Here is a 26,604-nt window from a genome sequence, read left to right on the forward strand (position 1 = left end):
TTGTTAACCCTTAGCATAAATGTCTGCCCACTGCTCCGGGTGTGTGTGTGTGTGTGTGTTCTCTGCTGTGTGTGTGCACTTTGGATTGGTTAAATGCAGAGCATGAATTCTGAGAAAGGATCACCATACTTGACTGTATGTCATGTCACTTCTTTATTATTATTTATGTGTTTTTAAGTTTCATTAATGAAAATACTAATTCAACTATTCAATTTAAAATTGTGTTTGGATAGAATTATTTAATAACCAATGATAGACGAAGCAGAATCCCTTCTATTCTGAAATTTGCAGCTAATATCGTGGAAATATTAAATGATTACTCCAGAAATTAGGGTAAGTATTACATGTAAAAATAACACTAGTAACAACATGCCACTTCTGTGCCAGTTCTTGTCGTCTAATTTTATCTTTTCTCTTTCACTTTAAGAATATATGCATTTGCCAGCTGGTCTGAGTAAGAAACAAGAGTACCCATATATATATATATACAGTATACTGTCCAGTTACTATTGCGTTCCCTCGAATTACTATTTCGTTGACTGGATTTATAAATTGCATGCACAATTAAGCAAATCGAGAGAACGCAATAGTAATCGTGTGCACGTTTTAGTACAGTGATTAGAATTAGGGAAAACTTCAATAAATCTACCTGCAAAGCTACCTGAAAAACAAAGATAGAAGCTTTTTTTAACGTATAGTGTGGTCACACCGAATGTTGATTTAATTTAGTTAAGTTAATAAAATGTAGTTAATAAAATTTATTTATGGCATTATTTTTGACGGCACCCTCACATTACAGCATTTTTACACAAGTGCCTAAAACTTTGCACAATACTGTAGCTTTGCAGGTTTCTTGAAAGTATCTTGGAGACATTGCCACAGGTCTTCTGGATTGAGTCTCAGTTTGTTCTGTTCTGACACAATACGGCTAAAGATAAAAATAACTGATTTAAAACCTTTTTTTTTTTTTTTTGTGAAAATACTAGTGACCTAAGACTTTTGCACAGTACTATAAAAAAATAAAAAAAAAAATATAAAAAAAAAAATATATATATATATATATATATATATATATATATATATATATATATATACACCAAGCCAATACCTTGGTACTGTGTATATACTTTTATTTATTTATTTTTTTAATTGTAGGTTTCCCATTATCATACAAAAAATGCAAATATCAGTTAATTGAGTCTCAAACGAGTCTTTGCCAGCGTCTTTGGTGGCCTCTCTCTATGCAGCGTCCTGCTTCATTCAAGTTAAAATGACAACTGACCCTTAATTGAGGGGTGTATAGTGAGCAGGTCACTCTTTTCCATGCTACTCAGAACACTAGGGGAGCTGAGAGCTCCTGCCTTCCAAGCAATTCATCCTGTTGAGAGACTAAGCAAGTACGTGTGGAAAATTTTTAATAAAATGAAATCAAAATAAATGATTGAATAAAGTGAAAACATTCCATGAGACTGATAAAGCTGCATAGTGAAAGCCTTTGTAGCAGTTTGCAGCTTGAGTGTAGCTGCTCTTGAGAACTACCATGTAACGGCAGTAATAGGGAATGGGAAACGGAGGCTTTGTCATACAAAATTCAGTACAATAACTCTAGCAATGATTGAGTGCAATTATAAACCTAACAGAAGAAAACTGCTTCAATATTTGTATGAAAACGCTAACGCAGTTGATTTTCAAGTGACAGCAGTACAACTAATATGCCAAAGACCCCTATACTGATTCTTTCATGGGTCATCACATCAGTGCTGATAATCTACAAGCAGTGGGTCACAGAATAATGCTGTAGAGGTGGAACTGAGAATAATGAGTCAAAGATCTCACATCCCGAGACAAGAATAAAGATGAAAACAAACCATAATTTAAACAATAAATTATATTACTGTAAGTTATATCATGAAATCAAGATTCAGTGCAACACCGATAGAAAATAGCTATAAAGAATTAAACAACCAGTACCACTACTCCTATATAAATATCAAAACCAACTGCCCAGCAAAAATAGCAGTAAGTAAATAAATAACGCCACTTGTTTACAAACACACAGTTGGTATCCAGGGTAAGAAGTGTGGTGTTGTGAGGAGGTGTGAGCTCTAGAGGAACTGCTGGTGGACACATGGCTCTTGTCCAGTGAGAGGCGGTGGAGATCAGATCTGAGCTCTGATCACAGCAGAAGTGAGCTGCTCACTGCCACAGTCACAACACTGTGACATCCATCAGGGATTTGCACTTTTCTTCTTTTTGTCTTTTTTTTTTTTTTTTTAATCAAACGGGTTCAGTCTGAAGCATCCCCTAAAGCAGGTGGTTACTGGGTGATCTGAGGAGGTTCACTGCACCCATATACCGGTAAGTGAGGCTCGGCTCAGTCACTAGAGCGGGGTGGGTGCTCAGGGGTGAGGGATGAAACGATGCAATCAACACACGTTGTTTATCTGAATTCGCACAATTACTTTTGGTGATACTATTCTGCTGCTGAATAGCTTTATTCTTATTCAAACCAGCAACGCTCCGCGTTCAATAGCCCAAACACACAGAACGTTACGCGTGACACTGGAACGCGTGTACTATAATGGAGACGTGACGCGACAAACCGGAACGCTTTAATTACAATTGCATTCCAATTAGCCAACATTTGACGAGTCATTTAGAATAAGTTAAGGAGCTGTTCACACGGAACGCGTTGTTGCACCCATTCGAGATGTAGCGCAGCAGAATGGTTCAGGACGCGTGGGTCTCCAGACGAGCTTTCAAACTTTAACTTATTTTAATTTGACACGGCGTCTCGAACCGAGTAAATGCGCGATGACAGAAGAGAACACTGTCTTTGACGATGATACGACATGTGTGGAATCGCATTTTGTGCCCCGTGTTCTGTTCCATATGGCGCTCCATCTAGTCGTATCCTCCGCAGATACGTGCGAACGGGCCCTAACGCATCTATGCACGACATTTGCAATAAAAAAGCACCACTTCCAGTGCTGACACGTGCTTCAGCTACAGGTGTAATCCATATGTTTCAGGCTGTAGGACGTCATGACAGCCGAAAAGACGATTCCCATAATAAATGGAAAAGCGGACGATTCGATGGACCCCGAAGCGGCGAGCTCGAGCGCAGCGCGCAGCAATGATAAGAAGGTGGTGAACGAGAGAGGACAGTGGAATAATAAGATTGAGTTTATGCTGTCAGTGGCTGGAGAGATTATCGGCCTTGGCAACGTTTGGAGGTTCCCATATCTGTGTTACAAGAACGGCGGAGGTGAGAGATTATTCATTCATTCTGGTTCCCTGACACACTTCACCTACTCCTGTCAAAGTCTGATGGAGCTGTTCCCCCCTCCCTGACAGATGTGAACAAGCATCCTATTTATGCCCCAGATATTTAGTTTTTCCACCCATACTTTTAGACTTGCTTCTAGGTTTTGCTGGACAACACTTTGGTTCAACTTCTCTGGTGTTAAATTTACTATAAGTACACGCGACAAAAACATGATGATAGTATGGTACCTTTTGGTTGTTGATGGGATTTTTTTTTTTCTGAATAAGCAGTTATGACACTATAGATTACAAAATACAGATGGAGCACAGCCATTATATATATGGCATATATATGGCTGCCTTGTGATATATTAATAAAGTAGGAAAAGGCAACTTCCAACAGTGCAGGAGCAGTACAAGATAATTTATAGAGAGACATTAGCACTAATAAAACCACACTATCTGGGAAACATCCAACAACTAATGGAACGTCTCAAATATTTATTGTCATATTTTTATTTGACAATTTCATAGTAAAAAACAAACAAACAAAAAAAAAAAAAAAACTTTAATGAGTACTGGTCACACATCTACTATTTCTTTTGGTAAACTGGGATAGGCTAGCTGGCTGTTAATCAGCTATGCATGAATTCAATAAATTAGTTTGAGAGTTATAACTTTCTATATCTTTTTAGGTGCTTTCTTTGTGCCTTATGTCATCTTCTTCATCTGCTGTGGTATCCCAGTCTTCTTCCTGGAAACAGCGCTAGGTCAGTTCACTAGTGAAGGAGGCATCACATGTTGGCGAAAAGTCTGCCCGCTCTTTGAAGGTAAGGTTTAGGTCACTTAGGTAATTTTAAAACCTTTTTTTATCTTCTCATGATTAAATTCCTGCTTGTTGAACTGAACATACATCAGTAGTGAATGCAAATGGGGTGCAAAACTGCATAGTTTCATGTCTTTAAGTATTGGTTATGTGTTCTCTTATAGGCATTGGCTATGCGACCCAAGTCATCGAAGCCCACCTGAATGTTTATTATGTGGTTATATTAGCTTGGGCCATTTTCTACCTGTTCAATTGCTTTACAACAGAGCTACCCTGGGCATCGTGTGGTCACTACTGGAACACGGGTTGGTTCATTTGAGGATTAAAGAAAGCATTACATAGAACTAAGTCAAACAATTTAATGCATGCATGAAAAATAGACAAAATTGATTTAACAGAACTGTTCTAACTTTCCAGAGAACTGTGTGGATTTTAACAATGAAAGCATTGCCAACTTCACCAATCCATATGCCACATCACCAGTCATGGAGTTTTGGGAGTGAGTGTGATTCTGACTGTTTATTAGCGTTACATATTGCACAAATTCCTAGGAACATCAGTATTTGGCAGCTGTTTAGGCCAAGTCCTAAAGAGAAACTCTGGGATCACCAGCAATTCACAACAACACAACTTAATATGCACAGTAGCACACTAGCTTTCCAGGCAACTTTTGGCACAGTTTGTGTGCAGAGCAATTATTATACATGGAAATTCATAACCTTTTTCATTGATAATTTGTCATTCTTTTTGCATTGCTGTTGTCAACAAGCATCAAAAGTGCACTTGCACAGCTAGGAATGGTATGGACACAAATTTGGCCACAGCTGGCTTGTTTTTCCCACACAGTTTCATATTCAAGGCCAGATACAAAGGAAGCAAGTCAAGTCCTAGCGGTCAGACAGTTCTTGCATGTTGCTGGCCTCAGCCTCGCACACTGAGCATGCGGGCCTCTAGTACTCAGAGGCACAGAAGATGTCAGTTCTGAGGTTGAATGGTGAAGGTTTGCTCAAAGGGGGCATGGTTTAGACTGTGGATATCACCCAAGAACATGTCAAAGATGATAAATGGCATTGCAAGAAAGAGAATTGTGGCTTTTCCTTACAATCTCACAATTTAATGCGTCACAACCAGTCAATGTTAAACCAAACTTCAGACCAACTTAAAGTTTGATGAATAGTTGGCCATGTGGAGCTGACTCTCCTGGAAGTCAGAATTGCTTGGTATTTTTATGGAAATCAACATAACCGTATCATTGTTTCATAGCCATTGTACACTGCGTGCATCAGAAAGTGTCATGGGGTTCACATAATGTACTCAAATTTAGAGCTAAACTTGCAGAACGATATTGTTCATGTATTACATGACTGCTGGGAAGGTTATTCATTTCAGAATGTTTTCCCTTCTAGACGCCGTGTTCTCAGCATATCATCTGGAATTGAAGAAGTTGGCAGCCTTCGCTGGGAACTGGCTATCTGTCTTGCTATAGCCTGGGTCATATGTTATTTCTGCATTTGGAAAGGTCCCAAATCAACTGGAAAGGTAAAAAACAAAAGGTCCAGTGAAGGAAATGGAGCTGAATGTGTGTATATGTTAACCAAAGAGTGAGAAGCCGAGTTGGAGATGTCTCAATGAGAGACTTGCATGAATGGGGTAACTTAGTGCCCTAATGTTCAGAACGAAATCAATGGAGGGAGTGATTCGTGCATTCCATTCTTGTAAATGAAGTCATCCGCACAACTCTGACGTGTGGAGCGCTCATACAGTATGCTGAATTGTGCAGCTACAATGTGGATGGCACTTGGAGACTTTAGATATAAGTAGAGTGAATGTCAGCTGTAAAAACTATGGACTAGCATATCAGACAGACAGGCATCAGAAAGGCCATTGAACAGAATTCGGCATCTTTCCAGAAAGCAAATGGAAACGTAGGTGTATCCTTACAATAACCAAATGGTATATTGGTAAACTCAAACCAACCTCCTGTGAAAAAGTGCCTTTGGAAAACAAAGAGTTTGCATTATTCCTGTGTCTGGAGCACAAAATGCAGCTCTGGCCTTCCTCTACCTTCCCCTTGTACCCACAATCCATTGCATTATGAGGGCCTGTGCGCCTTTGCCAATCTCTGCAACTCAGTCACTAGCCTTCCTCTGGATTCTATTCTTCCAGCAGCCTTTAAGAAAGTCTAATGGACTCAATGAGACAGAAAGAAAGTGCAAAGAAAGGAAGAGGGATGTGTGGAGAAAAATAAATGGGTTCACATTGTACAGGTCCAGGAGAAAAGCTCGGCAGCAAGGCCTGTATCTCTTGAAGTGTCTTTTGTTTGCTCGTGAAGCGAGGGGAAAGAATGCTCCTTCATGGCAAGGCTTTAGCAGCCTGTCCAAGATTGATTTCTGTATTCACAAGGGGAAAGTGGAGCGTTCATGAGGAGCATGCAGAGTTCCTCCTCTCGCCTCTTCCTTTCTGTGAGGAATTATGTTTGGTGGATTGCAAACGGCTTTCTTCCTTTCCTTTGACCGCTATACAGATTGCACCATTCAGAACATTTGCTAAGCTGTTCACCGCAGGTCTTTTGTGGCTGTTTGCGATTCTCCCATAAGTCAGTGGTAGATTTATGGCATGGGGTTGACCTGTGAATGTGGAGCTTAAATGTTTGACCAGGGAGAGTTGGGACAAAGTCAGCATGTGTCAAAGTCTCACAGCGAGTTTAAACATTGCCCCTTTCATTGAGAAAAACCACACACATGCCTTTAAAAGCCTAGCGGGGGATTCACTTATTGCAGTGGCCATGCTTTTTTGGATATGGATATGTAATCAGTTTATGAGACTAATTGAAAAGGGTGTGAATTAGCGAGCTGGATGAGCTTTGCCTTGCTCATACTGCGAGGTGCGTTTGGATTAAAGGATCTCCTTTGTCAAAGCGCTCACTCTTACAGATCTCCACTTAACATGTCTGTTTTTTTTTCACTCCATTGGATTAGGTGGTTAAGCAACATTAACAAAGATGTGCTGTGATCTTGCATCGCAGTTTGAAGCATTCTGGCTCAAACGAGAGAGAGAATGAAAAAAAAATAAAACATCTTCCCATCACTTCCAAGTGGTGACACGTTTGTTAACCGATGTGAAAAAGTGTTTGTTGTCATTTAGTACAGTAAATTACCTAGGTTAGATTGAAACTGTCGGCAATTTCCCCACATTTTCCCACACTGCCAACACAACCCAGTTGGGCTTCTTCTGGAGGGAAACAGTGTTGAAGCTTTTGTGTCCAAACCCTATCTTGTCCTTGCATAGACTTGACCGAGTGCCAGAAAAACAAGAACCTAGTGCCGACCCCAAGGGTGGTTTTGTTCAAGGGACTGAAAGAGCTTGAAAATGTTGAACTCATTTCTGTGAACCATGAATGGCTTTTGCAAAAGTATCTTTGGACCTGGAACTTGAATCTCTAGCAGAGAAGAATCATGCTGTGATGTTCTAACACTGTCGGCGTGATTGCGCTTGAGGATTCAAGCCTTTATGTGTCTAGGGAGACAAAACTCTTACTCTGGTTTGGTTGAGACTTGCTTATAATTCAAGACTGTGAACATTATGTTGACAATTCACAAGATGATGGTAGCCTGGCTATTCTATTTTTGTCTTTTTGATGTGCTGTTTTGCACACTTGAGTGTTTGCTCCATCAAAACCTCTGGCTTGGACCTGCATCCCTTCCTCCCCCTAAGATTATCTCTTTCAATCGGCCCCCCAATTAAGGCTTTGGGAGAGTACCTGCCCCCTCTGGCAGACCCTCAGAGCACTCCATAACCCCTTCATGTTAAGTGCGCTGCTTCATTTCGCTCACTCATTCATTTGCTCCAGCCCTTTCTCTGTAAGGTACACTAGTTGCACAGCTAGACAGCTGATTTACACACCATAGCCCATCACAATGGAGGGAGAAAAAAAATATTAGTTTGGTCTTCAGGTCGTGGACAGTTTATCCTATTAACTTAATTTTAAAGCAATGGTTCGGGGATGCACAATACACATGGTTACTGTTACTGTTATCTCTAGTGCCTTAGTGCTTTACCACAGAGAAAGTTTCAGAGCTGGTGATATATAAGAATGATACAAATTATCCTCCAAATTTAGATCTAGCTATATTGTTATTATTTTGTGTAGCAATTATATGCATGCCACGGTGTAAGTTGTGATGAAATAAAAGTAGTTTCTGTCATTTTAACCAGAGCTTGATTTAGATTTTTAGATTAACTGTTCCTTTTACTTTCTTTCTTTCTTTTTTTTTTTTCTTGTTGTAAATGTACAGTGATTTCTTGCACAAATTGGTTTGGATAGATCCAGATTTGATCTAAATGTTTATATGCAGTAGAATATGAACATGTCGCTTCAACTACTTTGACCTTTATTCATGCCCATGGAAACTAAGCCTTGTTTTTCTCTCTGCAGGTTGTGTATGTCACTGCAACCTTTCCTTATTTCATGCTGTTGATCCTTCTTATTCGTGGAATAACGCTGCCAGGAGCTGCTAATGGAATTAAGTTCTACCTGTATCCTGACATCTCTCGTCTGTCAGACCCTCAGGTATGAACAATTGTCCTTCTTAAGGATTTAATACCCAACTGTTCCTCTATAGCTACACTAAATCATATGTAAGTTCAGTATTTTTTGTGACTTTGGTTCTCCCGACAGTTAATTGAGTGGAATTTGCTGTCCTAAATATACTACTGTTGTATTAAAGGTTAACTCCACTATTTTGCTAGAGTTAAACAGTTGAGTTTTACCGTTTTCTAATCCATTCGGCCAATCTCCGGGTCTAGGGTTAGCACTTTTAGTCATAGTTTTAAAAAAGAAAAATATCGAAACTCTTTGGACATTTTTGAGTGAGATGCTTATGGTGTATTAGATACAATGACCTATGCTAAGCTAAGATAAAATTGCTTTCTGACATAAAGTAATATGCACTTTTCACAGAATTCCATACTCGCTCATTAAACTTACACATTCCCAGAACTATGATGCCATTTTAGTGGCACGTTAAAAAATAACAATCTAAGATTACCATATTAAAGTCATATTTTGATAATAAAGTAGAAATTACAAGAATAAAGTCAAAATATTATGAGAATAAAGTCGGAATTCTATGAGAATAAAGTCGAAATATTAAAATAATCTCTCTCTGTCTTCCATCAGTTTACTCCCTTTTTTAATCAGGGGTTGCTACAGTGGAGTGATACACACAAACGATTTGGCACGTTTTATGCCGGATACCCTTCCAGCCGTAACCCAGCTCTGAGAGAGCACTACCTCGTGCAACCACAGTGCTGGGACACACTCACTCACTCATTCATACGCACTCACTCACTATGGCCAATTTACTTTTATCCAAAATATTCTGAGAATAAAGTCTAAATATTACGAGAATAAAGTCTAAATGTTTCAAGAATTTAAATCATAGAAATTAGTTATAATATTTTGAGATGTACTATATTGCGCATTCAAATGGCCTGGACTGAGAGCACCAGGAGAAGTTGCCAGCCCACTGGAATTTATTTGAACATTGTTGTGTCTGAGCGGCTCAGCTTTCAAATTATGTCCGTTTTATTATGAAATACAGGTGTTATTATAAAGGTGTTTTTTTCTGTTTATTTCAAGTTCATAGCTAGATATAAAAGTGAAGGACATTTGAAAGGCATGAAAAAACAGTATAGCCTAACTTATGATGAAAATGTGTCATTGCTGTAATCGGATAGATGATTGACTCACACGCCACTTGAACTGAAGCGAGTACAGTTAATCCACACGCCAAATTAAAAAATGTGAAAAAAGTCATTCATCTGATTAGAAGTCAGTTAGTTCTGTATGTTGTTTAAGGGTAAGCATCATCTGAGGTCCTCTGAGGGTCAGCATCATCTCTTCTCAGGTGTTCTGGATCCAGACCTGAGCTTGTGCAAATCCTAGTTACATAACAGAGAAACAAATAGAGTTGTTATCACTATCAATTAATTTTTCCCATCGGATAAACTTTAAAAAACATTGACAGACAACAAAAATCATTACTATTTAAAAGTGTGAACCCTGCACTGCGATTATATTAACTCAACATAACTAAGACATGCACACTGAAGAATCATTAAGAATGACAAGAAAGATTCTTGTGATTCTTATTATGCAATGAACACATGTGAACAATTTCATAAACTCTGCATTTTCTTGAAGTCCTGACTCTCCGAGCAAATTAATCATAAATATTAATCATTGTCCCAGACAACACTAATAATTTATCCTGGTTTATAAGGTGACAGGCGTGTATAACCAAGCTTCATTTCTCAAACTGCATTTCATTTTGCATTAGAGCTAATAAACAAATAAATTAAAACTTTAGAATATGTTTTACATATACCAACGTTACAAAGAAATCAAAGATAACCACAACATCTGCAACTTAAACCTTTTAAAGGTCACAAACTTGTTATCATGGAAAATATAAAAATAAATAATTACTTAAAACTAAACAACTGTTATCCATCTAAAAGGGATTAAGAATTACATCAAAAAGTTTGTTTTCCAAATCTAATTGAATTGATGTACGACAAGTCTTGCTAAAAGAAAACAGTGACAAGTTGTCCAGGAAGCACGGAACAGGGATTACAGGATGTCCACACAAAAAACTTAGACGTGGAAATCATTGTGTCATGATCCACAGTTCCATCATCCCAGAGAACAGAAAGCAGAACTGAAGGAATGTATGTGAAGTAACATTGATAGCCTGTGAGAGTGAGCGACATAAAGGAAACGTGAGAAAGAGAAAGGGTGATAAAGGGTTCTGTTTGGAGATGGGGGCTCCTCCGACACCAGTGTTTAATTAGCTTTCATGCCACACAATAAGAGGTCTGTTCACTTTCTCTATGCTCCGTTGTTTTCTTCAGTCTTCCTTTAAAATCTCACCACGCAATTCAGTTTTCTGTGCCAGAGAGTTTCCACTTGCTGTTTAAAACTGCATTTTTGTAGAACGGAAAAATATAAAAGTATGTCCGATTTGGACAAAATCGACTTTTAGTGTTTTCTGTGGTAATGTGGAGGACTACATGAAATGTAGTCATCAGAAACATATAGCATCATTTTAAGACATACTCTTCTTCCTTTTTTATATTAAAAGATTTTTTGCTAACATTCTACAATTATTTACAATTGTGTATTATGACGTTTAAAATCTCATATTTTATATTTGACATCAAATTACAACTGACCACTGTACCAAAATTGTTTAAAAAAACCACTGAAACTTAAAAAAAAAAAACTAACATTGAATTTTACTAATATTGCATGAACTTCGTAAACCCAACAGTATGTAAGACTGCACATAGCATGTCCATTTCGGAGTGATTTGGCTTGATTCTAAGTGTGAGATGAATTTGCTCCAAAATCATAAACACACATTACGACCAGAGACGAGTTTGCAATCAAAATGTTTCTTTAGGATGCACTTCCTGGCTAAAACAAGACAAAACAAACATCCAAATTAGCCACAACATCAATAAGCAGCTTTTAAAGAATGTAGCGCAATGTCCGAGTAAAGCCAAACCAGAGCATTCGCACCGGCCGAATGTTAAACAGAATGAAACATAAATGACCGTACCCATAGAATGGATGTTCTTTGAGGGAAGTTGCTCTGTGTTTGTGAGGTCAGAGGGGTTACCCTGGTTACCCTGTGGAGGAAGCAAATACTGTGAGTTGTCAATTGTTTTTAAAGTAAAGGAGATTAGTGGCTCAATGGTTATGTGAGAGCATTTTAAAGAGGTGCTGGCTTCATTTCCAGCGATTCACATGGATCCCCTATGACCACGTTTTTACACATAGCCTCTATGGAGCAGAATGACTCTATTCAGAGTGTTCAAGCTCTTCGAGTTCATTTTAGCCAGTTGCAGTTGAGAGAATCTTTCATCAGAATCAGTTGCCCAAGAAAGTGGTTGTTCTCAAAAATTAATAGCTGGGTTTCCATCCATAGTAAATTTAACTTGTGTGCAAAATTAGAATGTCGCACTCACATAAAACATTTGCGAATAAACACCATTTCAAAATGACGATAACAATAAAAGATGGCCACTAGAACAATTACATTTATCAGATGCTTTTATCCAAAGCGACTTACAGTGGATTCATGCTGTAATTTCTTTAATCAGTATGTGTGTTCCCTGGGAATTGAACTCATGATCTTTTGCACTGCTAACACAATGCTCTTCCACTGAGCCACAGGAACAGTGGCTAAAGTAGACCTTTAGGGGATCGACTGATTCAGTTATCTTTCATCAATATAAACCTTGTCTGACCACAGCAGATGTTATTGGAGAAACAGCTGGTGATATGGAAAGTTGGCTTACATGATGCAAGAACAAAAAAATCCTAGCCCAGTTACTTAGAATAAAGAAAGAAAAGGGGCAACACAAACAGCACTCTAGGCCAGAAACAAATATAAACAAGTACTGTAGGAAAACATCTGAAAATATTCTTCGATCTCACAATGTTTGAGATGCTGTGCACTAAGACTGGTTCACTGGTTAGTCAGGTTATGCCATCCCAAGTCACATGCATTTATAATGGATATGGAGGAATTTATTCAGCAAATGCATTTTCATCTCCCATTATTCATATGAACCCTTTTTTGTGCAAGACAAAAACCACCTCAAGTGAGCATAAAACATTTCAGGTTACTTATGTAACCACAGGCTTTTACCAGCTCAAGAAAGGGCATGAAGCAACTGCGTAGAGCCCTCACCATATAGGATTTTAGGAAAGAATTAGAGCTGCAACTAATGACTATTTTTTTCTGTCGACTAATCTAACGATTATTTTTTTGATTAGTTGACTAATCTAACGATTATTTTTATTACAATAAATAATTAACCGAATGTTCTTTTTTTTAATTAGCTAATGAATCCTTTGGATAACTTAAAAAAAAATACAAGTACAACTTCTTATATAATATTTCAACCTTTATTCATTTTCAACCAATGATAGCATTTATAATTAAACCACAGTAGCCATAAATTTACAGTTGTCTGAGATGTCATGAAATGTTCTTTAGCATCAAAAACCATAAATTGTAGTCAGGGTTCTGCTATGGTTTCCAGAGATCTGGAGCTGATTGGGGGTAGCTCGGTGGTTTGTGACTGTTGTCTCGTGGCACGCTGTCTTTAAAGGGTCCGTTCACATATCACATCTTTTGCGTGCTCAAGTTCGTTATTTCCAATGTAGGCGCGTGATAAGCGCGCATCATAATGGAAGCAACGCGGTCACACTAAAAAGAATGCGGAGTACTAGCATGCAAACTTACCACAGTGTGGATTTTAGAAAGTGTGCAAAGACTTCATGTGCATACTTACTGGATTTTTGGATACCGTTATAAGGGGCTCTCGGTGCACTCTGACTGAGCAGCTATTAGATAGAATGGTGCATCCCAAAACAAATATGCTTAAGAGTCATCATCTCGAACTATGGTATAATGTTTATAATGTCTAGCAGTAAATATCTCGCTGAGTGGAGGGGCAAACACCCAGCTCTCAAATGAGAGGGCCATTGCTGGAACAGCTAGCAATAATTTACTTAGCTGAGGGAGCAACACACCCATTCTCAACAAGAGAGGGGGCTCAACCTACAGCATGTTCCAATGCTGGAACGGCTAGCAGTAGGTTAACTATCTGAGGGAGCATAAACCCAGCTGTCATCGAGAGAGGGGGCTCGACCTACAGCATGATTGTTAGAATCCGAAGGGAAAGCATACTGCAAGATAGCCAAAAGAAGAGAAGATAACTCAAGCGCTTAAAAAGAAGCACCATCCTCACAATAACCCTCAATGGTGAGGGAAGCAGTGCTTTAAAAGTGTGTCATAGAGACACTCTGGTTGAATGGAGCCCAAGATACCATGGTCTAATTAACTCAAAGACTCAGCAAAGACTAGTGTGCACACTTACCACTTATGTGGATTTTTAGAAAGTGCGCAAAGTGCTACATGTGCAAACTTACCCCCATGTGGATTTCAGAAAGTGCACAAAGCTTTGCATGTACACTTACCATAATATCATGGATTTAAGAGCTTCCCAAGCATCTGCTTCACAGATGCCCAGAAGTATTGAGTCAAATGGGAGAGGCAAGCTCAAATACAGCCCCCTGTGAGGCAAGGGCAGCACTGCCTGAGACAGCATTACCCAAGAATGTTCTCACAAATGCCACCAATACTTCCCGCTCAATGCCTCAGCAAGAGGGGATATCCTGGTTACCAGGAAGTCTCTCAGGGTGACCTAGATATGGTGTACCAGACAGGTATGCGGAAAGCATAAGACCAGCCCGGACATCCAGGAAAATTTGCAGTGCCGTGCCGGGTGCCTGATGATAAAAAAGGCTCCCGCAAAAGGCAATGATCTGCCTTAATGAACCAGGAAGCATTAAGCCGGATCCAGGGCTATCATACCGCTGGATACAACATCGACGAGTGAGGTAAACAGTGCAAGTCGAGCACCCAGTTTCTGAATCCATTGAGCTTGACCTGCTGCTGCTGCGAATGTCCTGCCATTTAAACATGATGGCAAGGAGGGTGTTTGAAGAGAGAATGTCTCACCCATAGAGAGATGAGAGACCACAGGGGGCATCCTCTCATAGCTGCTTTCACACATTCCTTAGATGATGGCATAACTTGTATGCTGACAAAGGATGAGTAAGAAAAAACTCCTCTTCCATTCCCTCTAGATCTCTGAATGTAAATCAGGAAGAAAACACAGGCTCACCTGAGCTGGAGGTTCATGGTCAGAGAGATAACTCTGATTGAACGCAACATTATGTTCTTAGCCTGCTTCCACATTAAGCATGCGATCTATAACCTCCAACAGCTCATGATACACAAGGCAGGAAGATTGGGAAGAAAAGATCGTTCTTACCACGGAATGCAGGCTTCAAACAAAACAGTCAATGAAGATGAAGAAGAGGATGACGTGTTCTCCCGGCTCCTGTGTATACTATAGTCGCACCTGTAGTGACGTCACGGGCTGGTGCCGGCCAACATGTTGTTGGTGTTTTTTAATGTATGCTTCAGACATGAGTCATGACGAGGCGTTCCCCAGAGTGACCCTTAGAGGATGCAGTTCGAAGTTCCCTTGAAAGGGAAACTCTTTTGTGAAAACATTGTTCTATACATTTTTCGAGACCATGTACATCCTTCATGATACCGGTGTTCCCTGGTTGAAGTTGCCTCTTTCGGCAGGATTTCATGGGCTTTAAGTTTCCTAGATCTCAATCTGATTGGTCATGTATGGCATGTGATGGACCAGTTTGATCCACAGCAGCTCCACCTAACAGTCTACATGACTTGAAGAATCTGCTGCTGATGTCTGAGGAGAAACCAGAGAAGGAGGAGCCTGCAGAAGATAAATGTAAGACAGAGCCAATGGAAACATCAACTGGATCGACATGCAAAGCCTGAAGTCAAAGTTGAACCCAAAGAGATCACATGACACCATCAGGGGTCTTGTAGAGTCCATGCCTTGGCAGCTCGGTGCTGTTTCTGCAACACGCGAAGGATCAACAGCATGTTAAGCCACGCACATGCTGGACAATTTGAGCACGATTTGGCCATCTGTTCATCTGTACATGTTCACCAACAGCCGATTAATGACCGATGCAATAACATTTTTCATCAGATTAAATTCTAGTAGTGTCAGGAGATTTGGCACAAAGTTCTGCAGTGTGATTTCCTCTACAAGAATGAACATGTTGATAATGTAAAACTCCAGACAAGTTTTCTTGTGTGCACCTGTTTTTAACATATCTTGATTGTCCTAACATATGTTTTTAATGTAATGACTCCTGATTCTTTAGTGTTTCACTTCCATTATATTGACAAATGCAAGCAAGAATTTCATTTTTCTCTTCAAGAGTATTTTTTATTTTGTCTTTCATTAAAGAAAGAAGATCATGGAACTTTAGAATGACATATACTGTAATTACATGTGTGCTCCAGTTAGGGTTAAAATTAGAAGTACGAAAAGTAAAATTATGGGTTGTAAGTCTCAGAAAGAACTGAGAATTGATGATTAATGAACTTACAATTAATATTTGAACACATCTTCTCACTCAGAATAAGTGACAACTAGAGCATGTGTCTTATATCACATGGCAGCACCAGTATAATGAATAACAGCAGTTATGGTTGGGTTATTAATTAGTGATCGTTGCAGGTGTGGGTGGATGCAGGCACTCAGATCTTCTTCTCATATGCGATATGTCTGGGCTGTCTTACGGCTCTCGGCAGCTACAACAGCTACAACAACAACTGCTACAGGTGAGAGTCTAGTCAAGTGATAACACGTTTACAGTGGCTATACAACCCCTCGGAACTTTTACTGTGTTTATTTTGTAGAACATATAACTATTTTAGTCAAAATGTTTTTGTTTTTTTTTCATTTCAAATTTAAAATAAATATATATAGCTACTACTATAAGCATTGTTCCTTTTCAAGTGTGTATTCAGCAGAAGCACATCTGGCAGCATGGTTTGCACCTTTGCATCTCTCAGCTTTGATTCTCCACTCTCTGTAAAACTACTCAAACCCAGTCAGGTCATACGGAGATGGTGAGTGGACAAACTGTTACTTGTCCATCTATAATTTGGACAGAGATCAGGACTTCGTTGATTTTGCTCTCATCAGACCATAGACACCTGTCTCTCCAGTCTCTGCCACCAACTCCTTCAATGGTTTTCTGGTGGTTTCCCTTGCCAGTGTTTTTCAGTGAATCTTTTTTCTTCTTCTTCTTTTCTTGGAAGTCGTTTTGTTTCCATCCTTTGTCTTTTTTGGTTTCCAGTGTTTTTTTTTTTTTCATGGTGCAAATGACAGAAGACTGACTTACCAGATGGTGGACATTCTATCTTCCCAGAGATGTGTTTTATAACAAATAATTCAATAATATATGTAATATACGACATCTTGCATCTATTATATCAATATGACATCTATTGGTGCAGTGGATGTGAAGTGCTGTACGTTGTTTTTACAGGGACTGCATCATGCTGTGTTGTCTGAACAGTGGCACAAGTTTTGTGGCAGGATTTGCCATCTTCTCTGTCTTGGGCTTCATGGCATATGAACAGAATGTGCCAATAGAGGCAGTGGCAGAATCAGGTTAGTGTGAATTTTGCTATATTTGTTGAAACCTTTCTTTGGGAACAGTTTATATATTTGCAAACTGGGTTAATCAATAGTAATTTTTATTACTAACTTTTATAGAAACGTCATTTGTGCGTGTGAGAGTGAGCATTTTTTTATTTGAGATACAGTATCCTACAGTGAGATCTCCGAGTGCGGTGTGTTTGGACTCATGCAATTTAAAGCACTTCTCAGAAAAGCTTTTTACTGTATGACTTATTCAACAATTCAGCATTACTTATTTACTGCAGTAGAGCAAGGATGACTGTAAAAGTGACTGAAATACACTTTGAAAGGTTTTAGAAATTATCTGACTTTATCTTAATAATAAAGATGAGAATTCAGTTGTTTAGAGCACTGGTCCTCAAACCTGTTCTTGTACAATGTAAAAAACAATATAAGAAAACAAAAGTTCAGTCACTATGCTTTCAAATAGTGATCCATAAACATTATTTAAAGAGCTTTTACTAGAGCTCCACTCCACTTTTTCTGCAGCCAGTATAATCTGATGACCAGTAGTTCTAAGATGATATTCTAGTCTATTGCTTTAGTGTTATGGCAGAGTGATCTCTGCTCTTGGCTTGCTCCTTTTGGACAGGTGACTCTGTACAGTAAAACCAGAGCCAAGGCACATGGAGTGGTTAGACTTTTTCACCAGGAACATCACTGAGACTAGTGAATTTGCTAAACTAATGCATGGTCTCCTAGAACCAAACCAGGGGTGTGTTTCCCAAAAGTAACTATAGATGCATGTTCTACCAGAAAGACTCGGGAGGTGAGGATAAAACACAAAAGTATTAATTTACAAAACCAATACAAAAAACAAAATTATTTTGGAGTAGACTCCATATGTAGCTTTAATCAGACGTTGTAGATTCCAGCTATTCCTGCTGAAGACGAAGGCAGGGCAGAGCATGCCCCAGAAGAAAGAAGAAAATTAAATACCCACCACATGAAGTACTTCTTACAAGATGACCCATAGTGAAAAAGCCAAAAGGTAGAAGAATGAAATGCCTCAGAAGGCACAGAGAGGAAGGCCATGTAAATAGACCACGCTGGGAAAAGCCATGAGATAGGTAACAGAGGGGAAGGCCAGGAAAGACAGACCACAGAAAGAAAGGCCAAGTTAAACCGCAGTAAACCATAGAGGTTGTTGGGAGTAATATGAATAGGTATTGTATCACCACCAGTAATTGCATATAGATTAGAGCTGTAATCTGGCCTTAAAAGTTAGGCCCAACAGAACCCAAGCCCGACAGAGGATGACCGTCTTCCCAGTAGTTGATAGCTGATGTTTGAACTCCTGGTTTAACAGCAGAAGTGGCCAGTGTACAGAAGCGGTGACAGCAGCATCTAAAGGTGACTAAATAGAGCTGAAACAGCCGCAGAGAGATAGGCCCTGATAGGCCTACAAGAGACCGTAGAGAGTATGGCGGAAACCATGAAAGGCGGAGGAAAATTATTTAATGAATAGATGTGACACCACAACAAGTATTTCCTTAAATTTACCTTAAACATACAGCATTAAGTTTTTGTTTTTTTAATGCATACATATTTACAAACAAATTACTGTATTAACGATCTAATGACAGGCCACATTATGCCATCATGCTACAGAGGAATGTCAAACTCGGCATTGTTTGCAGGAGACAACCTTAACTATATGAAAGTAACCTAGGGAAAGTCACGCGACAGTTTGAGCAAGAAACGTCACCGCAGTATCTGCAAACACAATGAAGTGTGAGTAGAGGGCTTATATATTCCTCGTGTTGAGTGCCGATTGGCTAGATCTAATTGTAATGTGACGTGGCATTAAGTCTTCCTAGTAGAACTTGCGTTCCGTCATTACATATAGAGTTCAGTGAAACTTGCCATAGTTAGTTAATGATGCTTTTAGAAAACGTACTCCAGAACACAAAGTCTTGAATATTGTGCTGGACCAATAGACATGCATACATTCATATATAATATTATATATATATATATATATAAATATATATATATATATATATATATATATATATATATATATATATATATATATATATATTAATAAAAACATGTCCCGTCACATTCAGTTAGTTGGATCACGTTTGAATCACAGTAAGTTTGCGTCCCTGGATAGTGTTGGTTGTTTTAGTAGTCGAGCATGAAATAATGCACCAGTTCCTTCTTACTTCACTCTCATTCAGTGCTTTGGGATGGAATTTGCACACTGCTTCTGTGAACAGTAAGCCCAACCTACTATTATTTGATTGGACATTATTTTGACATTGATTAGAGCTGTGGCAAACCAGGCTAAAAATGTCACTTTTAAACTTTTATTCAATCATAACAAAAAACAGAGCGCTGCATAATGTAGTGCTGCAGATCAGTGCAAGAATTTCAAATATCGTGGGGCAATTTGTCCATTTCTAATTATTTGGGTGGACTAGTCCCTGTTAATGACTATGGTGGTTATGGCCCTGGCAGAACGTGAAGTTTATGCTGTTTTTACCCCTCGATAGTATTAACTTTGTCTTCTGTCTTTCTAAAAGTCCTAAAATACTTAGGGGTTAGTTATTGTATTGTGAAATGTTTTTCAGGTCCTGGTCTAGCGTTCATAGCTTATCCTAAAGCTGTGACCATGATGCCTTGGGCTCCATTGTGGGCCTGCCTGTTCTTCATGATGCTCATCTTCCTTGGGCTTGATAGTCAGGTGAGAAATGCACACATTTTGTAAAAAAAAAAATTCTAATAAATAAATCAACCTAGAATATGCCATTATCTACTCAGCCTGTTGTGTCACACATGTACACACATTTTTCTGTCAAAAACAAACACGCAAACACAAAACATTTTGGGGTTATGTTTTCATTTAATTTTTACAGCTTTTTCATTTGAATTTGAATTACATTTTCAGTAATAAAATGAGTTTTTGTTATTTTTCTGCATCATGTATTACAACCCATACTCTATACATCAGTTCTCACTGGTCCTCAAATCTTTTCCAGCAGTGTGATATTCTAGTGATAACAGAACTAAATATTTCACCGTTTGTATTACTCGGCATGTGGTATTTAGTGAGTGTCATGGCGAAGACACAAATCCACTATAATTTTGTAAATAATAATGTATTTGTATCATAGAATGTAGTTTTAGGAGGTTTTTAGGTGAGAACGCAGTTGTTTAGAATTCAATATTCCAGTTCTTCTGGAAGTTGCCACTGGCTCTGATGCTTCTTTAGTTGGTAAACATGAGATATCTTTGTTTTGGGTAAATCTTCCTTTTACTTTTTGACTTAATCACCTAGCAAATGTTTTTTTATGATGAGACAGAAACAAGTTGCAAAAAAGTTATTTTTACTTTCAACAACACCTTGTAAGACACAGTCAACAAATGCACTGTGCACCGCTGTCACTGGAAATGATCCTGAAAGTATAGTACAACAAAGCCTATCGCTCTCCTCAGCGGACATTCAAACTAATGTTTTATTGTGAATATGAGATTGAGCTGAACAATGAATGCTGTATCAGATTCAAGTATCACGGTCGCTCAGTCCATCCCTCTTACTTATAAATGCATACTTTTAATGCAGTAATACTTTCTTTCAGTGAAGCAGCTCAACATTCCTTTGTTACTAATTCTAAAGTGATGTTTTGGAATTAGTAATAGAGGCTTGGGCTCAGCTGTTAAATGGTCAAATTTGAAGATTTGAATGAATGACAAAAGGAAGTAGTTTTGCACAAAACAGAGCTTTTAAAGACACTCCGTTGTTGACACTCCTCCGAATTATTTTAAATTCATGTAAAAAAAAAAACACCCCGCGAACGCGCTCCGAAGTCCCGATGTCAATCAAATGATTCGCAACACACATTCTGTTTGGAACGCTTCGAAACAGTGAATCATTTTGTGATGTACTGGTTTAACTAATTCAGAGTTTCAGAAAGCTCAGCTGATATGGTGCTCCTTTCTGGATCTCTCTACATCATTTATTAGTTGCTTGTATAACCATGGAAATTACGTTATTACAATTAATAGTGCTGATCTGTTCTATTGAATTTTGATCATGTCAATTACAGTTTCCGTCATATAGAAACATTTCATGACTTGACATGACACCCATTATCTGCTACTTGCCAAAAAATAAAAAAATAAGAACACGGGTTTATGATGTTCGTTGGTAACAGATTACACTAACATTACTTACCTTGGAGTTGGCTCAACCTCTGGAGAGAGAAAATGAGTTTTCATATATATAGAGTACATGAATACATTTTTCTTTTCTTTCAATTATTGTTTTTCTATTTCAGATTTTTTATGGTTTTAGTTGTAGGTAACAATAATAACCCTGTGTCACGTTCCTTTCTTTGTAGTTTGTGTGTGTGGAGAGTCTTGTGACTGCAATCATAGACATGTATCCCAAAACCTTCCGTGTGGGTTATCGGCGAGAGCTTCTCATCCTGGGAATGTCTGTGGCTTCGTTCTTCCTGGGTCTAATAATGCTGACAGAGGTAAAGTCGTATTGTTGTGTACAAAGTGTGCCTTCCAGTGGCATTATTATCATCTTGATTTATGTTTCTCAGTGCTGGTGTTTAATACAACACAGTTTTCAATCCCAGTCTTCTCCAGATGGATCTGTTGTAAGCACATATCAACACAATAATTAATCTCATAAAAAAAAAAAAGAAAAAGCATAATATATGACAATGAAAATTATTTATTTTTTCAAGGACAAGCATATTTGCTGTTTATACGATCAAGTTGGTTTGTTTTACTGACATGCTTGGATTAATTAAGTTAATTGTTAACCTGCTGGTAAACAGTTTTTGACATGTAAAAAAAGCAGGATTTGTAGTGGATTTTTCCCTGTAACGATGGTGTCTTGGCATATTGCTGTCAGCACCTGGCATGTTACTGTGGTTTCCTGTTTTGCATTTATGGCTGGAGTGAGGGTAAAAATAGGCCTGCATTCAGGCTGAGACAGGAGGAAGCTCTCCGCCAGTAATGTGCAGTCAGGTGAACACTTTCACTCTGCGTTTCATGAATAAAGCCATCCGACTGTGGAACCAAGCCTCTCCGGTGTGGAATGTTAGACATTGTCTGTTACTAGGATGAGAGGGAGATGAGGATGCTCTTAAAGCTTTGCCTTTTTCCATTTGCTAGTAGTGCCCTCCTAGATCCATAAAATGCATTGAGCGTGTGTGAGCATCCTCATATTGTTCATGTGTCATGCCACAGCTACGTACTCTTTTGTCTTGTGTGCTCGTCCTGTATTCCTCTGACTGTGCGTGACTCTGCTCTGTTAGGGTGGCATGTACGTGTTCCAGCTCTTTGACTCGTATGCAGCCAGTGGCATGTGTCTGTTGTTTGTGGCCATCTTTGAGTCCATCTGCATTGGCTGGGTCTATGGTAAGAGATCGCTTGGTTTTGGTGTGTAACAATGTTCGTCTCTTAAAATCTTTAATACTAAACATCTATAGTCTCGACATCCTCAGCTGAGCACTCTCATTCTAATCCAGTATTACCCTTTAACAGCCAAATGTGTAATATTTAAATATAGAAAGAACATATCTTTATATTTAATCACCTGAAGCCTGTGATAATAAGCCCGTGAAATTACTATTGAATTAGGTCTTGTAACACACTGTGCTATGGCAGTAGATGCCTTTCTCTCTGAATAAATCATGTCAATGGCTGTTCACAGTATCATCACATTTCTGTACCCATAATGCCATCTGTTGGCAAGAGCCAGACAGTGCATGCAGTGAATCATTGAAACATGTTTGTAGCAGAGATACAGTGAATTTCAGTATTCTTTATAAACAAGTGTTATTTTGTGTAGAGTATACATACATAAACTGTGACATTTTAAGTGAAAAGTGTAATGTTTATCCTCAGGCAGCGACCGGTTTTATTCGAACATTGAGGACATGATTGGATACAAGCCTGTCTTCTTCATCAAATGGTGCTGGAAGTTCTTCACACCAGGCATCTGTGCTGTAAGTAGACTTGGATGAACAGGAAGATGTTTACAGGCTGTGAGTGATAAATGTTCATTATTGGCCATATGATTGTCTTTCCAGGGCATCTTTCTGTTCTTCTTGATCAAGTACAAACCTCTGAAGTATAATAATGTGTACACATATCCAGACTGGGGTTATGCCATTGGCTGGATGATGGCCATGTCCTCTATGGTCTGCATCCCTCTGGGAATCTTATTTCAGATCTGGAAGACGGAAGGAACTTTCCGTGAGGTAAAGACCATTTTCTTTTTTTGTGAGCATGGACAGACATTCTGTGTATATGTTATATAATATGGGTTGTCTCTTCTGCACAGCACAGACCACTAGTGTAAAGTATGTGACACACGTTAACTAAAGAGTTAATAGTGAATAGTGTTCCATAATCTAAAGTGCTACTGAAAATTATCAATGTATTTATTTTGCTTTTCTTTTTATAATATAGCTTTTTCATTGCAAATTATAGTATCAGTATATAAAGAACGTCTTGAGTTTCACTGGAAACACGAATGTCTGACTGTCTGGACAAAAATAATATTATAAATTACACTGTTAAATTAGCCACCTAGAAGTAGAGCACAATATGAATATAAATGTGTTTTCTTTTACATAATGTTTCTTTAATTTTCCAAAAAAATATTATTATTAGCTTCCAATCTAGCTATACTGTCAGTTATGAGCATGCCTTCTTCGAATCATTCAGTCTTTTAGCATATATTCAGATTTCTGCATTGCTCTTTGTACCCGATAAACATCACTGAAGGCATGAGTCATGATTTCTTACCTCCTTCACTGTCCTTGATTCACCCGACTGAACCTCTCATGCTGCTGCCAAAGATTTTAGATAGAAGCTAAAAAGTGAAACATTTTACAGCATGTACTTGAGAGGAAAAACATCATATTTCTTGAGGTGCCATGACATGGCAAGGATGTAAGTTGTTGTGGCGCAGCGGGAGTGACGTGGCCCTGACCCCATTGTGCCATGTCTTATTGATTGTGTCTGCTTCAGAAAGCATGTGATGAGGTTAGTGTACTACACCGAGTCTCAGTCACTAATTTTGCATTGATTTCCACCAACAATCTAACCATCTTTAAAAAAGCAAAAATATAAGACTTGTTTGCAGAGCAATATACCTTAAGTTTATTTTTCTTACTCCATTGGGAACTGTTTGTCGTATTCTTAAAACAAAGAGGACCAAGTGACTCATCCAAAAAATAAACAATTGTATATGTATTCTCTAAAAACTACTCTTTTTCTCAGTGTAAAAAAGGATAGAATAATTAAGTTAGTCTGATACCTGGACAAGCAATTCCAGTTGCAATGGCAGCTGCTCAGCTGGCGCACGAGTCCAGCATCTTTGCATGTGGGACCACAGATTGTCTTGAGCTCTTTGTGCTTTGGAACGTTCTTCAAATACACTCACACTGTTTATCATCATACAAATGTAATTGCAGAGGATCAAGAAGCTGACCACACCCAGCTCTGACCTGATAATGAGGGGACGCCTCAGCTCCAGGGGTCCCTGCGCTATCAATGACTCTGATGCCAAAATGAGGGCGGATGGCAAGATCTCCACCATCACAGAGAAGGAGACACATTTCTAAACCCAAGACACAAACATCACCGGCACAATAGACAGAAATGTGAAGAAACAAATATGTTTGCCATTATTTTTAAAGAGAGATCTATTATCACATTTGTAGAGTTGCTTTTTTGCACAAGCAGGTAACACATCACAATTTAACATCATGATTAAACACTGTTTTGTGTCAGAGTGTGTCTAAATCTAGATATAAATGTCGTATTGCCTCACTCTTTGTCACATTAGTCATTTCTGTACTTGTAGAATGAAGTCAAGGTAAGCCAGTGTGCTGTGAAATGTTTTTACACGTTGGCTCTTGGCTCTGTGCAGATTACTGTAGAGTACTATTCTAATGAATAGAAGATGTTTATGACCACTCCAAACGTTGGCTGTATGTTTGTAGATGAGGCTCAGTGTTGTCAGATACGCTGTGATTTGCTGTCCTTCAGCTAGCATTGATTCGCAGGGTTAGCATTACGTAGCAAGCCCATTCGCCACGGCGTCTTACGTCGCTCGCATTCTTGGTCATTTCACACCAATTAAACTGAGTTTAATTGAAGGTGACAGACCAAACACAGTTTATCATTTTTTAATATTATTTCAGGCTGGTGGTTCAGAGAGTCATCCTAACACACTCATCATGAACTTCTCATTAGCACTCATAAAGATTCGGTCTTAATAGTGTGATTTTTGTGTTACAATGTTAAAGGGCAGTCTGATGGTGAAAAATGTGTAGATTAAGCTTTTGGTTTGTATGTGAGGACAACATTAAATCAATGATGGGGAACACAAAAGTGCACATTTTAAACAGTTATGTTCAAAGCAGCGCCATAACATGAATTCAAACTCAATTCGGTAAATTCAGTGATAAATCTGCGTTCACATTCAGATTCCAAAAATGGCATGTACAGATGCACTGTTATTTAACACATACACAAACAGAGACTATAGCTGAGGGTGTGTGTGTTATGACCACTACAATGTAGAAGACATTTGGTCAACTGTTGTACTGATGTAGAAAGATTGATACCATGCAAAATATGTAATGTCACTAATCAGATGCTAGCTCATTCTGAAAGAGAAAGTGAAAGCGACAAAGAAGTAGTTCTTTTTTGTCTATTTTAAGAGATTGTAGCCCACATGTTGATATCCATTAAGTCATTAGGAAGCAGTACAAATGTGTTCTAATGACCCCTGCAATTCAACAGCCATAAGTACTTTGATCAAACATGCCTGGATCTGTAATGTACTATCACAGTTGAGAGCACTTTTTGTTCATTGTATACTCAGGATGCACTGCGAGCCCTGTGCACATGCATGCAATCTTTGGTCTGGTCTGTTCCATCGTGACATCGCCAGTTTGTGCAAGTAAACATGTTTGTTTTAATAGCTTGTTAACTTTTCAGATACATGTAAATTTTAAAATCTCTTTAGTGTGTACTATTTCTTGATGAACAAAAAAAAAAAAAAAGAACTTTCTCTGAGGACTTTTGATATCTCATTCAACAATCAAGTTCTAGGTTTATGATGGAATTGTTATATGTGCTGTTTCCACAAAAATTCACAGAACATATGAATTGTGTGTTTAATCATTTTTAAAAATAAAAGTTAAAAATGAACATATCTGTCTGTTTGTAATTTTATCTACTTTTAAAAGTAAACACTGTGACTTATGTAGAAATTTAAGTGTACAGATTTTAAGAAAGTGTATTAGAATTTTTTTGTTTGTTTGTTTTAAAACATGCCT

At 38.4% G+C, this 26,604-nt stretch overlaps 1 protein-coding gene across 1 annotated transcript; it reads left to right on the plus strand.

Moving 5' to 3' along the window:
* Positions 1-2,141: 2,141 nt before the first annotated feature.
* Positions 2,142-26,476, plus strand: slc6a11b (solute carrier family 6 member 11b). Its single transcript, XM_052568935.1, has 15 exons — positions 2,142-2,358; positions 3,033-3,268; positions 3,963-4,097; positions 4,258-4,398; positions 4,511-4,592; positions 5,500-5,632; positions 8,529-8,663; positions 16,307-16,410; positions 17,124-17,248; positions 19,858-19,970; positions 21,628-21,765; positions 22,561-22,663; positions 23,153-23,253; positions 23,338-23,508; positions 24,730-26,476. The coding sequence occupies exons 2-15, from the start codon at positions 3,046-3,048 to the stop codon at positions 24,877-24,879; spliced, it is 1,854 nt and encodes a 617-aa protein (XP_052424895.1). The 5' UTR covers positions 2,142-2,358; positions 3,033-3,045; the 3' UTR covers positions 24,880-26,476.
* The last annotated feature ends 128 nt before the right edge of the window (positions 26,477-26,604 follow it).

This window comes from Carassius gibelio, chromosome B11, assembly GCF_023724105.1.
Source record: "Carassius gibelio isolate Cgi1373 ecotype wild population from Czech Republic chromosome B11, carGib1.2-hapl.c, whole genome shotgun sequence".
In the NCBI taxonomy this organism is placed as follows: domain Eukaryota; kingdom Metazoa; phylum Chordata; class Actinopteri; order Cypriniformes; family Cyprinidae; genus Carassius; species Carassius gibelio.